General features: G+C 36.7%; 1 protein-coding gene across 1 annotated transcript in view; it reads right to left on the bottom strand.

Annotated features, from left to right (window-relative positions):
• LOC104279799 (tolloid-like protein 1) overlaps positions 1 to 17,114 on the bottom strand; it is a gene marked incomplete at both ends in the record, with an annotated part of 35,334 nt that overhangs the window by 7,274 nt on the left and 10,946 nt on the right. The window contains 4 exons of the mRNA XM_009877211.1: positions 4,720 to 4,900; positions 7,789 to 7,949; positions 10,899 to 11,024; positions 12,449 to 12,644. Of these exons, the coding sequence (XP_009875513.1) occupies positions 4,720 to 4,900; positions 7,789 to 7,949; positions 10,899 to 11,024; positions 12,449 to 12,644 (664 nt within the window). The remainder of the gene's footprint in view (positions 1 to 4,719; positions 4,901 to 7,788; positions 7,950 to 10,898; positions 11,025 to 12,448; positions 12,645 to 17,114) is intronic.

Raw genomic sequence — 17,114 nt, forward strand, 5'->3', positions numbered from 1 at the left:
AATGCCGAACATTTGCCCCCTTCAGCCTCACGTACCTTGGAAAGCAGCAGCGAGTGTTATCTCCAAACAAGGTAACATGTGATGTTTCAGACTTTAGTAGGCACAGTAAGAATTTCTATAGATTACAAACCACGATTAATAGTTTAAGTCTCTTTTCTTTGTTCTAATCATGCATTTTTCCCTGCCTTTACTGATACTTTACTGACACATAACAAAGAAAGTTTGCATTATAATTGCATACACGTCAGCTTTGTCTGCCAAAATGTATGTAACTATGCATTGACTTGCAGGTTTTTCCACAAAAATCAGCTTCTGCTTATAATACATGATGATAATGTACATTATTAGATAAATTCTCCAAGCCAAAGCCAAGTATCCACTCCATTTTACCCTGTAAAACTCAAATCTGTTTGCACTGAAAGTTTTTGGAGGCTTTCTGCAGACACGAACAGATTTGAAGGTTAAGAAACAGTCAGCAACATAGTTAGCTCCCAGAATCATACATCCAAAGGGTTATACTAGTGTCATTTTAATGATGAAAGAAGCATAAAAGCTGCACAATACACTGTTTATAGACCTTGCAATGCAAGTCCCAAACTGAGGCAGTAAATCTATTTAATTTCAAATAAAATTTACAATTTTTCATCTTTGCAAAAGCAAGCACTGTCATTCACTAATTCTTTGTTGCATGTGAAGAATAATAACAAGCAAATGAGAAATTAGATATAATATGAACAAAACTCTTCAGTATTTCCCCTCCTAAGCATTAGTTTGTAGTTTTCTACCAAAATAACAATATAAATGGAAGGCGAGCTCAAAATGCATTCGTTTGGCTTCAAAGTACAGAGCAAGTACACGAATTCTAAATAAAAAACCTGTCCATTTTCATCTTCCACCAAACTGTGAAAATACTGCTAAGTAAATTAGCATTAAATAAGGTTACATACTGTAAAATAATAATTTATTAAGAGACAACTGTATAAGGAAACAGTCACATGTTGGACCTCCTCAGAGATTAAACAATGGCCAGAAGGAAGAAAGGAGAAGCTCTGGAACACATTTGAAGTACAATAATTACTTGTACATGGTTAATCAAGGATGCAACTGTTGAACGAGCCTTCCTCACACTTCATAATTCAGAACAGACTTTCTGTCAGATTGATAGCCCGGTTTCAAAATCCATGAAAAAACAATTAGTGTGTATTAGTTATAAGAACAAATGCTTTGCCATGTGAAAACAAAGCCATTTGTTATGCTGACAGATGGAAGTGAGTCTCCCAGTTTTGAATGGATACTTTCTTTTCTTATTTTGGTACTCAAAACAGGCAAAGATCCATTCTCAACAAAATGTTAGATTGAATCATTCAGAGGACAAATTGTCGTACCTCTGAGGCCCTCAGAGGCCACCAGTCTGTGAATAATACGTACTCGTCCTGAAGGGACATGTATCAAGTCCTTGCAAGATTCAAAAACAAAAATTTTCTCTTTGCAGGCAGCTTTCTTGTCTGTGGAAAAAAAATGTACCAGGAGGGCACCAGAGATGAGTTTGTGCTCCAGAACAATTTTGCTCAGGGCTAGAAACATTCTACCGTTCTCTTTTTAACTGCTCAAGAAAAAATGTCCCAATGAACTTCATTTCTGTGTTACATCAAACACCTTGTATGTTTTAAATGATCACGCAAAGAATCATGTTTATTTAAAACACTGAAGTAACTAAAACTCACGATAAATGGAAGCAGTTTATCAACATATTATCACTGGTATTAATCATACCACTACACAAAGACTGACAGAAGTAAATCATTAGGCTATCTGCTTGGAAACATCAGAGAAAAAAACCCAATATATATTATTGTTATCTTTTAAACCTCCCTAGAGTAAATGCATTGAGTTATTTTACACTCCTCTAGTCTTGTGGGCCCAGCAGACTGCAATAGGTCACTGCCTTGTAACAACAGCAGAAGAGAAAAGGAGGGCAGAAGAAAGAAGTGAAACTTAATTACTGGAAGCTTTTCACTTAGAAGCCTAATATCCAATTTCAAAGTCTTATTATAAATTTTTTAAAATATAGCATGTACCCCTAATTTCTTCTCTTTATCCAAGAAACCTGATTATACATATACAAGAGTGTGTCTATAGATTACCTAGACCCCTACAACAGCTCTCAACTGAGCTCCCTTCAGAACTGTCCCATCAAATGTAAATTTTACAGAATGTTGAAAGTTTTCCTCACTTTCCAGTAGCACCTGTCTGGCTGTTAACACCATTTTACAGCCAAAAATGTAATTACATGTTCTCTTATATCAACATAAATACCTTCCTAATGCAGGTCATCTGTTGCCCTATGTCACTGTTTGCTTTCACAGTTTACCACGGTGGGTTCCAACCACTCAAAAACTGCTTTCTGTCATCTAAGCTGGAGCTGAGCCATGCTTTCTCCACAGTAGCTGCAGAATTCACCACGAAGGGTTGAGAAAAAAAAGAGTTCTTTGGCTGCTCTTGAGGAACACATTACAGTTTCTAACCTTCAAACTCAACCGACTTATCCGCCTGTCTCTCTTGCTGAACATTGCATATGCCCTTTGCTGGTGAACAGACTGCAAAATGCAGTGTTTTACATATTAATAGACTGCAAGATGCAGTGTTTTACATATTACTGATTTTTTTCATGATGTATGTCTTTACAACTAAATGTTTGCATGTATTTCTATTGTGATTTAATTAATAAAACTGTTAAACGCCTTCCAGCAAGTATTAGACACTAGCACCAAGCATTCCTCCACAGATACCATTCTAAAAGTATTGTATTCTGAAAATATGTATAGAAATAGCAAAAAAATACCCCACTTCATCAGCTGAGCAGTGATCAGCTATCAACTCCGCAAAGTCAAAATACTTGAAATCTCAAGTTTGTTCTTCATTAACAGACGAATAGCATATTATGCTCATATTAAGCAATACAGGAGTAGGAAAGTTATGCTGTTTTCTGACAGCCATGAGAGTTTTGTCTGATGAATTATTCAGACATGACAATCTCTTTTTAGATACTTTAAGTTCGTAACTTTGATCTGTCTCAAGCATTACAAAGTCTCTGTTTTGATGAGAAAATATTGTGAGAGGAAAGCTAGATAACATAGAAGAACAGAATCTGAAGAATACAAGAGAAATAATGATTCTGAAAGATTACAGCCTTCGTAACTCCATGAATTACAGCCCAGTCTTTGCTCAACATTGGCTTGACGTCTTTCAAGAACCTACTCGAAGGCTCACATGAAATGAGTGCTTTATAAATGTTTCTTGGAGGAAGCTCTAAGTGCATATACATATTTACAACAAATACTGAGTAAACTTGGAAAGCTTCTTGCTAATTTGAAATTTAAATTTAAAAGTGCTACTATATGTAAAGATTGATCTGAAAGACTATGCCCAGAGAAATGTAATTCATAGGGAAAATAATATGCTTACAGGAGGTAAAATTTTTGTGAATTTCTTTGTATGAGATGAAACATTTCTTTTGACCTTTCACAATTGTTTAAGCAAAACATCACAGGGGTCATAATGAAAAAACACTGAAAGTCTAAACTATTTTTCATGACAATTATTTTCCTCACTTATTATTATTACATGGTCATAGTTATCAGTTATTAAAGCTAAACAATGAAAGACCATTTCATTCCAGCTTTGATAAAATATTTTAACAAAAAAGGGCTAACAATAGTGCCTGGCAATACCTTTTGCTACATGCTAAACATAATCAGAATTCTCCAGACTCAGATTTTTAGTTGCCATCAAAAAACTGGAGGCAGAATTCAAATATTTCTGGATGACTTCCAGTTTGGGGAGGTGGGTGGACCTAACTGTTTTGTTTTACATGAGATAAAATAAATACCTATGCATATGTGTGCATGTAAACACAGAAGAAAAACACTAAACAAAACTCTATTACTAACACCAGGTGGTATCCTGCCACAGTCAGATTATTATAGTCTAGTCTCAATGGATAATTGCAAAGACAACTGTTGTGCAAATATTTCCTCACATCTTCAGCTTCCCTCATGTCTATCTTTACTCAGCAGTACATGTCCTCAGATGATATAAACTTCCATCGCTCTCATCTGCCTTGGTGAAATTACACTCATAACTAAAAAGAAACACTTTTTTTTCAAGAGCAAGGTCTTAAAGTCTGTTCTTCTGCAAAACGTTAAGAAGTGCAAAGTTTGGCAAGAAAGTACCCATAATGTTAAACAAATGTTGTAGTACAAAGTGGTTATTTCATAAGTAATGCAATATATTAAAAGACCTGAGTGAAAAAAATGCAAGTGTACTCAGTATGTAATGCATATCACATTACAGCTAGGGTTTGAAAAAATAGCAACAAAATGTGGGATAAAAGAAATCTATCAAAATCTAGGAACACCTAGTACATTTGGGATTTTTTTCTCTGCATCCCACAAAGCGTGCAAGTCTCTTGCTCTCGTGCTCTTATTTAAATATATATATATATACACATTCCACATATTTTCTATAGACATTACAAGTCAGAGCAGTATTTTAAGACAGGAGAGTAGTTTATGCTTATAGAAATAAAACAAATTCAAAGCTACCAGGACAACTACAACAGAAAAAGCCACCCACCTTCATACCAAATACAGTATTAACTCCACCTAGTCAGTGTATGCTCAGAGGCACTCATAAGTACACAAGAGTAATTTTCTATACCTGAGAAGAAGTGTGCCTTGAAGCCCTTTTTTGACACAGTGTTGTCCGACCTGAACTCAATCCTCATGTTGTTGTACTGAGAGGTGATAACTTCAGGCACTTCTGTACCGCAGAATTTACCATGTAGTTTAGAATCAGAAGAAAGGCCACTACGAATCTCTACATAATCATATTTGCAAACCTGAGAAAAGAAAAATATCTTTTTGGCTATCAAAAAGAAAAGCATGAAGTTGTTTACATCTGTAAGAACTTCAATGGATATATGCTACTTAAAACTGGATTTTCACTTTTCCCTGACTCTGAAAACAATTGTAAAGGCTTACAAAAATTTCTGCAAGTTTTCTGCAAGAATATTTCAAAGTCACTAAAGCACAGTTATACTGTTCGTTACATTCAAAACTATATTTTGATAGATAATAATCTGTGTTTATTACCAAAATTTCATGATGCTTAGCAGCATTTCTATTTAATCCAAGAAGTAAAAATTCTAGTGACATAAATGTCTAGAAATACTCACCCTAAAAATGATACCTATCTTTGTGCTATAAACCACATATCCAGAACATCTTACTGCTTGCATCTTGTAATTTATTTTTTAAAAAAATTAATCTTCACATAGACATTTACAGGTTAATTTTTTACCATAATATATCTAATATATATTAATTTATTTGCAAATATATAACTCTGTATTATTAAAACTATATGTCTTTGCTTAACAGTAGCATAGCTATACTTTGGAAGGCTGATGAATGTCATTTTCATTAACAGCTTAAAAATAAAGTAAAATAATTTAATTTAAAAAAAGCCTTATGCAAGACCTACTACTCATGATAATACTTTCAATGAATAATCCCTTTGTCAGCCTAAAGCCTTCCACCCAAAAACTTCTAAGCTTCTTAGGCTCAACTATCAATCATTTAATCAAAAACGTCCCAGTTGTCTGCAATTAATAGCTTAAGAAAAAACAGTGGCCAGGAGGATACATACAGTGCTCAGACTGTCCATTAAATCCAAGTTTTATTTAGCAAATCAAAATTTCTAGTCAAAAAAGAAATGGCAAGAGAAAGGAACTATAGAAGAAGATGTTTTGGCCTTTATTGCTCTCACTCCCCACGAAATGCTAAGTGATTGTCAACATTTCCAATTGTTTTTAATATAGTACATTCTAGATGTAGATTAAATTTGCACTGTTACTAGAACAATCTTCACATGTTGCAGAGTTGGAAAGTGACTATTTCAGTTAAAACTACTTTTATACAATACAGAGAACACAGTGATTCATAAAACTTGAGTTACTGCCACATGCTGATTTATATTGATAAATTCATACTAATGCATGTAACTTTCAAATATAGCTCACAATGTTAATAAATCCCAGCACTTTTAGCAATACATTAGTGGTTAGTTTTGGTGGTTTCATAGCTTTACATTAGGAAAAAAAAAATCTAATTTCATATAGGTCTAACTTCATTTATATTACACTATATTTTAAAAAAATTACAGGTTAAATGCAAATCAAAACAATACAATGTAAAATATGTAAAAATATTTGAGGAGACATTACATTTGATTCTAAACTGATCTCTTAACACAAAAACAGTTACAGTGTTTGCTAAATCTAACAGTTTATGTCTGCAATCACACAATATATTAGAATGTTTTGGACATGTTTCTTCTGATTTTCACAGGTTCCATTCCTAGTGCTATTATTTAATAGTAAAAAGCTGAGTTTTAGTAGCACAGGAGATGATCAAACTGAAGTTCTAAATGTCAAAAAACATTGAAAGAAACATTTTCATATCTGCTTAAGTTATGTGTCTTTTATGACCTTAGAAAACTAATTTAGCTTCATTACACCCTAGATGTCTTCTCTGCAAATCTGGATTAAGTACAATGAAAGTGCATGAAAACTGTTTTACGATATATTCAAATGGTAACTAAAATCTAGTTCTTTGGGATTTGTAAGTCTTTGTTACACCTTTTGCAGTACTTGTAATGATGGTAACAGGACATAAGTGTAACATATAAATCATTAAAAGTTGGAATTTCACAAACTTTAGAACTCATCTCAAATTATTTAAAATATATAACAAAAATCTCACATTTCTGCCTCTGCAAATAGTTTTGAGATATTTTGGAGAAGCCATGACTAGGCTATTTTTTAGTTACAAATTAGATTCCAGTTTTTGCTACTTCAGAGCTCATGTCCAAAACATGGCCCATTCTCGTATCAAGTATGTTGCTACAGATTTGTTTGGTCAGAAATATCCTGAGATTTGGGTCCTTAATGCCATGTGAAGAACATTCAGAGAAACTTGATGGCTACCACACATTATTAGAGTATGGCAAGGGAACTCAATGGTATGACAGAGTAGTGCATAGGAAGCAAAACAGAGGCTGAAAAGTTGATGTTGAAACCCACATTTTACTGATTTACATCCAAAACACACTGCAACCCCCATCACTTTGTTTAAAGCTACAGGGAGCAGCCCTAACCATATGGAGGGCTCTGCCCTGTCCATCTCTCCCACTTGGGGACAAGATCCTCCATGCTTCCAGGGGCTGCCCAGCTCTAACACTGCTATTCTTCTCTTGTGCCTTATTTGTGGTACTGCTTCCTTTTAAACATTCCTCCCACAAGATTTAAATGCTCCCTCACTCCACCACTAACCACAGCTTATGTGTATTCTCTGTAGTCACAGTCAGTAAAGACGATTTGGTTTCTCCAGATTTTCTTCTCTTGAATTCTTTCCAAAATGCCTCATCCATTTGCTCTGTTTTACTTTGTTGATAAAAAAAAGTCAGCTGAGACTCAGCAGAGAACATTTCTTTCAGATTTCTTGTAGTACATGTACATTTAGTTGATATGTAAAAGAGAGCTACTCTCTCCATGTTTGTTTTGAAATAATCCAGAAACAGTCCCAAAATGAAAACAAGAATATCTGTGGTTATTGTCAACGTATGAAAGGTCCACAGAGGTTTTCTAAGACAATATCTATTTTTGAACATTTGTGAAACTGTTTAGTGCATAACAACTTGTGCAGCTCTTTGTTCACAGTTACTTACTTCGTTCCCTTCTAACTCAAAAAACTCAAACTTCATTGAAATTCGGTATTGTGTCGGGGCAACCACCTGCCACACACAGTTTTTGTTTGGAGGATACTCTTTGGGCCACCCTGGTGTGGTTATAGTCCCATTTAACTTTGTCAGGAGTCCTCCGCAAGCAGCTGTAAAATTAAAAGGGAGAGCATCATTTATTGACTGAAACCGTGTTTTAATGTAAACAGAAGCACACTGAGAAGAATCAGTCCTCCCCTTACTTATACTGTTGTAATAATGCCCAGACAGACTAATCAGAATCTTGTTTTATCATGCTTGGTGCAAACAAATAGAAAGAGACAGCCCCTATCTTGAACAGCTTGCAGGTTTGCGGACAGAGATAAGTTTCAGGCCTACAAAAGGCGTTATCATGCTCATTCTTTTTCCCTTCCCTCCAGAGACTCTGGTTATTCTCTCACAGCCTTTCCCATGCAAGTCCTCTGACCTCACCGCCCTCCCCAGGACCTTGACCACCCCTCTTCTGGCAGATGGACTACTTAAGATGCGCTTCCCATTTCCCCAGATTCTCTCCTTGATTATTGATCCAGAATCAACCCTACCTGTCTCAGTTCATATAGCTTTATATGCCTCCCAGAACCTACTAGATGGGGTCAATTCTTTGAGATAGCAGCCACGTACCTCTCAGCCACAATTATTTTGCTGAAGTACGGATGCTCGAGTGACAGAAAAAATACCTATTATTTCCAAATATATGCCGAATAGTCACTTCCATGCAGCAGAATACTCTACTACATTTGTGAATGCAGTTCAGATAGAGGATAAACACATTAATCTTTTCCATCTGTGGATTTTTTTATTTCTTTAAAAAAAAAAAAGGAAAGAAAAAAAAAGAATAGTAATGGGATTTGCAGGGCTTCTCGATCACACTCTGCTGCCTTGATACCATTACAGCACTGTGACAGCACTGGAAATCATCCATAAATCTCCTTCTAAAGAGCTGGTGGAGGAAGCTCCACCTTCTTCCAACTGCTCTGTGCTAACGCTGAACGCTTTAAAACCTGGCTATTCTTGCGTAGCTGATTGTCTCACACAATACGTCTACTTCACCTAACACACCTGGGAGAACTCTCCAGTTTCTGTGGCTCATTTGGCCAACCCAGACATATACCAGTCTTCCTCCTGGTATGTGACTTTCCATGCAAAGACTTCTTGTTATACATGTCAAGGTAATCTGACTGAGGCAGGGAGGCCAAGACCGTCAGTCACACCTCAGTTTGTAAAAACATACCAGGCATGGGTTTAGAAGCTGCAATCAGATGACAAAAGGTGTACCCCCAAATGATCAAGTCTGAATCTGGACAACTGCTGCTAGATTTAAATTTCTGCTTTTCAGCATCACTCCATTGGTCCCTGAGGCAATGATGGGAAATGTGGAAGTACTGAAAAGAAGATCTTAAAGCTTTCTAGTATGCTGCCCGCAGGGGAGATTTGGATTAGATGACTGTGAAGCAATTTTCTGTGCATGTCAACACTGCTGTGAAGCATTGGGCAGTTTCTGAGTTAGAGGCTTCTACTGTGGCATCACAAGTCAATTAATGCAGCTAGGTCATCTCTTGACTGCCTAAACTATAACATAATGCTCACTGTGACTATACAGTGATTTTAATCCAGCACTCCCAAGTAGTATCTACACACAGCAAGTGCTAGGTCATGTACACTTTTGTTATATACACAATGCATAGACACTTCTAGGGATAGCTCCGTGCTGCACTGCACTACTTTGAGTGATTTCTCCTTTTGCCAGAGTTGCTGTTCTGTTTGGGTACTGAGGATATGTTCCGTCTTTATTTTTTGGAGGCAGAGGGAAGAGTTTTCTGAAAGACTGGTAATCTTGCCTAATATTCTGACCCAGGTGAGCAGGCAGACTAACCAAATTCTTTACATAAATTTGGGCTGATGATCAAAGGCCCAGAGATCAAATCTCTGTCTTCATGGCCCCTGTTAGATTAACCTTACTTCCCACATACTGCCTAACATGCAGACATCTAAATAAAATGTTTTTCCAGTGTGCTCACTATTAAATGGGGGGGGGTACAACTGGAAAAACAATCAGCTTGATGAGAGCCACAATCTATCGTGCCTGTAGTTTAGGACTATCACCACCTTGCATAAACACACACAACAAACAAATAGACAAAGCCAAGACCACTCAATCAAAAGCAAAAGAACAAAAACTGCAAATAAACTAAGCAAAACTACCCTAAATTGTGACAAAACATGAATAAAACCCAGGAAACAGAGAAAGAAAAAAAAGAGACCAGTGAGTTGCATCAGAAAACCATAACCCCAAGCACTCCAATTTTCAAAATCCATTTACTAGTCTAACAGATGAACTGAGATAAGAACAATTTGTGCTATCTCTGAATGGTGTTCATGAATAAAAATCAAACAACAATTGGTGTGTAATGATCAAGAGCTTTTGCGCCTTTCCTTTGATATGAAATACGTATAGAAAGGAAAAGCTTATCTCAATCCAATCCTATGTTTACACAGACTTGCACTTATCAGGTTTTCATTTCTCCTAATGGTTATTTGAACAAGCTTTGCTCACCCTGAAAAGTAGAATCTGTTTCCATCAAGAAAAGTCCACAATCTGACTGGGAGTGGGGAGGATTTCTGAGAGCTTTGATCTAGAGTAAAGTATCCCACTCTTCAAACCTGCCAGCTTCCCAGTCAGAGGTGGTCAGAGGAGTCAATAAATACTCTGAGACACCAGCACACACTGCTCTGCTGATAATTGTCTCCTTATACATGGTGGGAGATTTTTAATGAGTATGAATAGTATAATAAGTGTTTTGGGAAGGTATGAATTCCTGCTTTGCATCTTTCTCAATCAGAACTCGTAAAGCTAAATTAGTGACAGAGATGGGATGAACATGACTGCTAGGGACAGACATTGCCCTGGCACCGCTACTTAAAAGGGAGCACTGGTTTTCCAGGTTGAGTTCCACCAATCTCACACTGCTAGAAGAGAGCATATGAAAAATGCAGCATTTCATTCAAGCAATGGCACTCCTGTGAGCTTTAAGAGCCCATGACACAGCAACGCACGGTACCTTCACAACTCTTTTTGTCAGGACCAAGTTCATAGCCAGGATCACAGGCGCACTGGTAACTGCCCAGAGTATTTACACAGCGCTGCTCACAGCCACCATTGTCAGGTTTGGCACATTCATCTTCCTCTGCCAAGACAGGGAAGAATGCAAAAAACATGTTAAATAATTACCTTCCTCGGCTGCAATTGCTGGATCAATATTAACCCAGAAAGCTGTATGCGTGCCATTATAAGGTAGCACTACATAGCACACTGTGGTTGCTGACTAGAGGATTTTCAAATGCTAAGGAGACCTGCAATGGCGAAAATAAAAATTTGTCCTTTGTGGGGTTTGGGTAGGTTTTTCTACAACAATGCCTACCGACAGCTGCAGAACTAATTTATAAGCACTTTGTAGGCAGCATATAATAATTCAGGCAGCTGTAATCTAAAGGTTGTATAAAGTATTGAAAGAAAGATTGAAAATCCACAGCAGGGTCACTTGAAGGGCACTTTATCTCCCACAGAATCAATTTGTGCATTATCCTGAATTCATACTCAAAAACAGATTAACAGAATCCCCAAATCCCAGGTTTTCATTCTACTGATATTAAAGGGAACAAGATGCATCAGGGATGGGGGAGGGAAAGGAATAATGTATTATCTCTACTAGCTCTGAAGTATACCCATGAGATTCATTGTTAAAATATTCTTTAGATGTTGAAATACTGTTTCCTTACACCAGGACAAGTAATTTCTTGCAACTAAAACACAGCTCTCACTCTCTTGTTTACAGCCTTCAAGGTTATAATTGTCTATAGAGAAAACTAAGAGTCAGGGTGAAAAAAGCCCCAGTCTGTGGCTTGTCAAAAAAATCAAAGAAGTTCTCCTGTTGGCGTGACCTGTATTTTGGGTGTCACCATGGCCACACCACTGTTTGTGGCTTTCACTGTGCCACAGGCGGCACAGGATAGGAATTACACACTCCCCACACTCCAAATGCTGCAGTTGTCGCTGCAGTTGTATGACACGCACACAAAGACCCCAAAACTGGGGGAAAACTGAGGCCATTAGTCACTATTTCTCAGTTGTTTTGGTTTGTTGTGTTTTTTTTTTCTTCCTTGCTCACAGGAAGTAATTCATTGATAAAGCAGCCTAATGCAGCAAACAGACTAGAAAAAACACAAAATTTAGACCAAAAAAACCACTGTAACAGAAAAGACCCATTTATGACTATACTATTTAACTATATAATTAATAACACAATGTCAAAAAAGCTATTTTTTACAGGATTAGATACTTTTCAAAGGTGTTTCAAAACTAAGCTGGTTATTTGAGCCTAAAGAGAGTAGGAAGTTGCTCTTCAGACTTATTTTACACTGAGATTCAAATAACTCTGCTGCTTTATTCGATAAAATTGTATGCCCAGGTAAAAAATATGCTGGAGACACTACAGAACTGATACTAGTAAAAATAGGTTGAGATAAATTTTTAATATCCTGCCACAATTTTTCTAGTATAAAACCAAGTGATAAGCAGTTCACAGCTCCCAAAATATGCTTTAACATTTACCTTTAAAAAAGTTAGCTGCAAACCCTGCTTTGTTAACAGTTCCGTCAGAAACAAACTTCATCCACAAGGTATTAGAGGTAGATCTAATGTCTTCTGGCTTGTCATAGCCACAAAAGTGACCAATTAAAGGACTGTTCTCATTCGCTCCATCTCGAATTTCCAAGTAGTCATATGCACAGTTATCATGTCTTTCAATCTGTAAAACAGTATTTTCAAAGTGACCTATTTGAATTTGACCATCAACATCAATCAGATAATAAACAAGATATAAATTTTTCAACACTGGAGTTCTCCATTTAGAGTTCAAATATCAAGAAGATAAAAACAGTCCAGGGATGCTTGTTCAACTATACTTGTTTTCTACAAGAAGAAATTGTTGAGACATTAGACACAACAGTCTAACTGGAAAAAAGTAACTAAAAAAGACACACATATCTCAGCTTCCTAATGTTCTGTCAGATCCCTACTCTGAGCTCAAGTAAAGTCCCATTTGTTCATATACACTCAAATATACAAGATTAGTGGTTCAACAACTAAACAGGCCAGAAATATTAATTGGTTTTGATATATTAAACCCCTCATTTTTTATTAATATTAAAGAGATTTTTAGACATTATCAAGCTGTGCTATTTCAGGTGATGATCAATGTTTTATTTTCTTCCTTTATCCTCAAAACTGCAAAATTTTGCATTTGTTACTAGTCACTGCAGAGTAATAAAAAAATTACAGTGCACTAATAGTTCGAGGCATCTGTAGAATTAGATCCAGACATACTTCTAGAATTACCAGCTCTTAAGTAGCCAACAGAACAGATGGGAAAAAACCAAACAACAACACATTATTTTTCTGCAGCTGATGTGCCTGGTTTCTGTGTCTTCTTTTGACTTTCTGGGTCAATGTGTGAATCTTGGCCACACTGATGCAGAAATTTACTGAAACCAGAACAACTGAAAGCGTCCCCTTCTCATTCAAACATCCTGCCAGGAGACATCCAAACATAGACTAATATGTGAGGGAACATGTGTGCATTTCTACTTGGGTAATAAGCCTTTTGCTCTTTACATAATAGTATTTGCAGAGTCAGTCAGAGTGGGAATTGCACCAAAGAGGAAAGTAGTAAGCAGCCCAAATATGATCCTATCCAGAGCGTAGCTAATTTATGTTGCCTGTCTTTATTGAGAGAGTATTCCTCCCAACAGCATTAAAAACCATCTTGATCTGGGTCATTTTACTCAGGATTACTTAATGTTACTCAAGTAATATAGCATCTTAGTTATAAAAGACTTAACTTAATCCAAGCGTTCAAAAATAATTCCTCTAAGAAAACTATTGGTCAGTTAAGTGGCTGAATCGTGAAGTAGGTTTAGGGATGGGGTGTGCGGGACTACATTCAGGGAGAAGGGGTTGGAGAAACCTCAAATTTAATTCAACACATGCAAATTCTGTTAAAATTACAAAGAAGTCAAAACCAAACTAAACCCAGAAAAATCCATGTTATCTCCAGACAGAGCTTTTCTTGCACGTAAGCTGCACAGTCAATACAAGTGGCTGCTGGCGCTCTGCTCTAATTGTGCATTGTGACCAACACTAAGCTCAGTAACCACCACAGACTAAGGAGATTTCATTTAGCACATTAGGATTTTTGCTTCTTTTATGTAAGAGAGAAAACTGGGGGAAGGGGCTGTTTGATTTAATTTCATTCTAATGGCATCAAAATATGACCCTTACACACAAAATTTGTCTTTCTGATTTTCCAACTCTTCAAACATTTACATAGGTAATTTTCTCCCATTTGCTTCTCTGGCACAATCCATATTGCCATTTGCAGCTTGCCATTTGCAAGCTGTTTGCTCAGTAATTTCTTTGGGCCAGGGTTTGGGAAATGAGTGACAAAAATCATGAAGAACTGGGATGCAAACACCTACTGCTGACTTCAGTGGCAATTTTATGTTTGTAGTTCATGTGGTCAGGCATGTGTCTACCTCATCACTGGCAAGTTTTTCGACATTGTAATACCGATTCCAAATTTTCATTAATCTAAATAATAAACACATGGCATCGTATTCCAATTTGAAAGAAATTCTGCCTTGTTGTCTCAGTAAATATCATATCTCACTCTGATGTAGAAAGAAGTGACCTGAAGGAATTGTGTGTTTTTCCCACACATGTCTGTGGTCATTTCACTGCTCAAGACTCTTAAATTCTGTTTATTCCATGTTTCCATGTTCTATAGGGCAATATGATAATTATGATTTTTTCCATGCTAAGTACAGTACAGAGTTACATCTACCAAATGCCTGTTGAGGTGAATTGTTAGTCTCTTTTTTGAGAATCACTCTATTTTTGGCAGAAGGCAATAGCTAAAAATATATCTTGTGTAGCATCAAGTTGCTAAACTTCCTAAGACTATAAAAAACAACCAAGTTACAAAGTACTATTGATTTTCAATAAAACTATTCTAAAGGTGGCCATTATTTTTACTCTACTACTACTGCAAGTGATGCCATTATTATTATCAAGATTGTCACATTAAGGGATTAAATCATTGCACCCATATATAAACTAACAGATAAGTATTGTGTTTTTGAGAAACGATATGTGGTGTTAATGCACTTGGTAAGCAGTGAAAAGGACTGGTATAAAATGTGTTTTGCTCATCTATAGCTCAGTTTTTAAAGATGTTCTGATACTGTTATCTGGGAACATTGTCATAAAAACATCTATCACACTTGCAATAGCTTCTTACTCTTCCTACTACAAGAGTAGAAAACCTCCTCAAGTCAAAGAAAGGACTCCCAGTGAGTTTAGTTGTAACTGAGCTGATCCTGTAAACCTTATTTACTGGAACATTAAAATTTCACAAGATTCATACTACGTGTGGATAGCAAATTGATACTACACATGGATAGCAAATGGAAAAAAAGCATAAACAAACAGGTTTTAAAGAAAAGTGCATTGCTTACAGGAGAAGGAAAGATACCCTCAAACCCTTAAGGCCCAAAATCTGAATGGCATTAAAGAATGAAGTTGAGAAAATGACAGAATAATTCTAAGGCACCAAAGCAAATCAAACCACCAAGAAATCTCCTGGCAAAATGGAACATCAGAGACCTTCTCAAAATCCATTCTCAAAACAAAAGAAAATTCCTTGCATATAGTTTCAGTTTTGAAAAAACCTGTGACTTTAGATTAAAATATATTTGGTTAAAAATTCCAAACCACCTTTGTTTTGTAGCACTCTGCCAACAGGAAAAAAAAAAAAAAAGAGGATTTGAAAAGCAAAAAAGCAAATCCAGAAGCAATCATATTTCAGGACAAATCTTCCAATTACTTTTTGTCATTGTTTATTTGTTGATAGAGTCAAATTCCAGTACTGGCAAACGTATCTGACTCCGGTCATAGACTCCAGTCATATGTGGTGGGAGACAGGCCTAGTGGAATCAGACGATCAGGCAGATTTTATGCCCTGATTTATACAAAAATAATTTAAATGAGCACTGTCTGCACAAAGATTAACAGGGCCACTCAGATGAGGAAGATTAATACAGCTGAGCACTACAAACCCTCTGGATTGCCGTAGCTGGTGAGACTGTGTACCAACGAAAGCTTTTCAAAAAGTAAAATAAAATACAAGAATTGCTGATTTTCAAAGAACGATGTAGTAAAGGTGACTGTAACAATGAAGCAAAAAGATGGAGTTACCGCTCTCAACATCTCTGCTGTCATCCAGGTAGTGGAAACTGGAGCTGTCCATCAGGCAGCCAATTTAAGAAAGGGTAATCCCACACTCAGTGGAAAACACATTGCCCATAGCAGGCAAAACAAGATGACTCATCGATACAGCTTGAAATTCTCAGTTTCCTTAGAGCTTTCATTTCAGAGTGAAGGTTATTTATACAGTTATTTTTTCTAGCATTACATATGGATAATGAGAATTCCTTTTACTTAACTGTACCTTTCAAAGGACAGACAAGTAATTTTCTCACAAACACACTGTAATAACTCTTTGGCCTGACATTTACTTTTTTTTGAACTGAGCTGGCACAAAGAACTGTGATTCTTAAACAACTTTTTGTTTTACTGGGCAGCACACCAAGGATTCAGTCCAGAGAGGGACTTAGTACCAAAAACCAGAACACCTACATTCAGGCACTTGGACTTGAAATGGAACCAAGTAGTGAAAATCTAGGCAAGACACTTCAGAGCAGTTTCTAAAGCAGCTCTCACTCTCAGCGAGGTGCCCTGTGGACAAACCAGTAAGAAACACTGAGAGGACAGACAGGACAGAAGTCTTGTGCCTTTTTGGGGCAGCTTACTTGGTGGATCAAGGGCATCTTGCCACTCTGGAATCACAGTTCAGATTTCGCCTGGAAAAGTATGAACCTTTAACGTCCCTACTGTTGGAATTCATTTATTCTTTTTTCTTTCAAAACACATCTAGCAGAGGCATTAACTTGAGACTACCACTCAACTGTACTTCTGCTCAGTTTCCTCTTTATTTTTGTCAGTCGACACATTTCACCTCTAGAGTGTGCCATAATATTAAATAGTCCGGGAAAAAAACGCACATTTCTTCTTACAGTCTTAACTGCTAGCCTACTAAATTGCGCTCTCATTTGCTGGTCCTTTGCTTCTGATAATTTCCTATGTGGTGAGGTATGAACAG

Source organism: Apaloderma vittatum, unplaced genomic scaffold (genome assembly GCF_000703405.1).
Source record: "Apaloderma vittatum isolate BGI_N311 unplaced genomic scaffold, ASM70340v1 scaffold13619, whole genome shotgun sequence".
Taxonomy (NCBI): Eukaryota; Metazoa; Chordata; class Aves; order Trogoniformes; family Trogonidae; genus Apaloderma; species Apaloderma vittatum.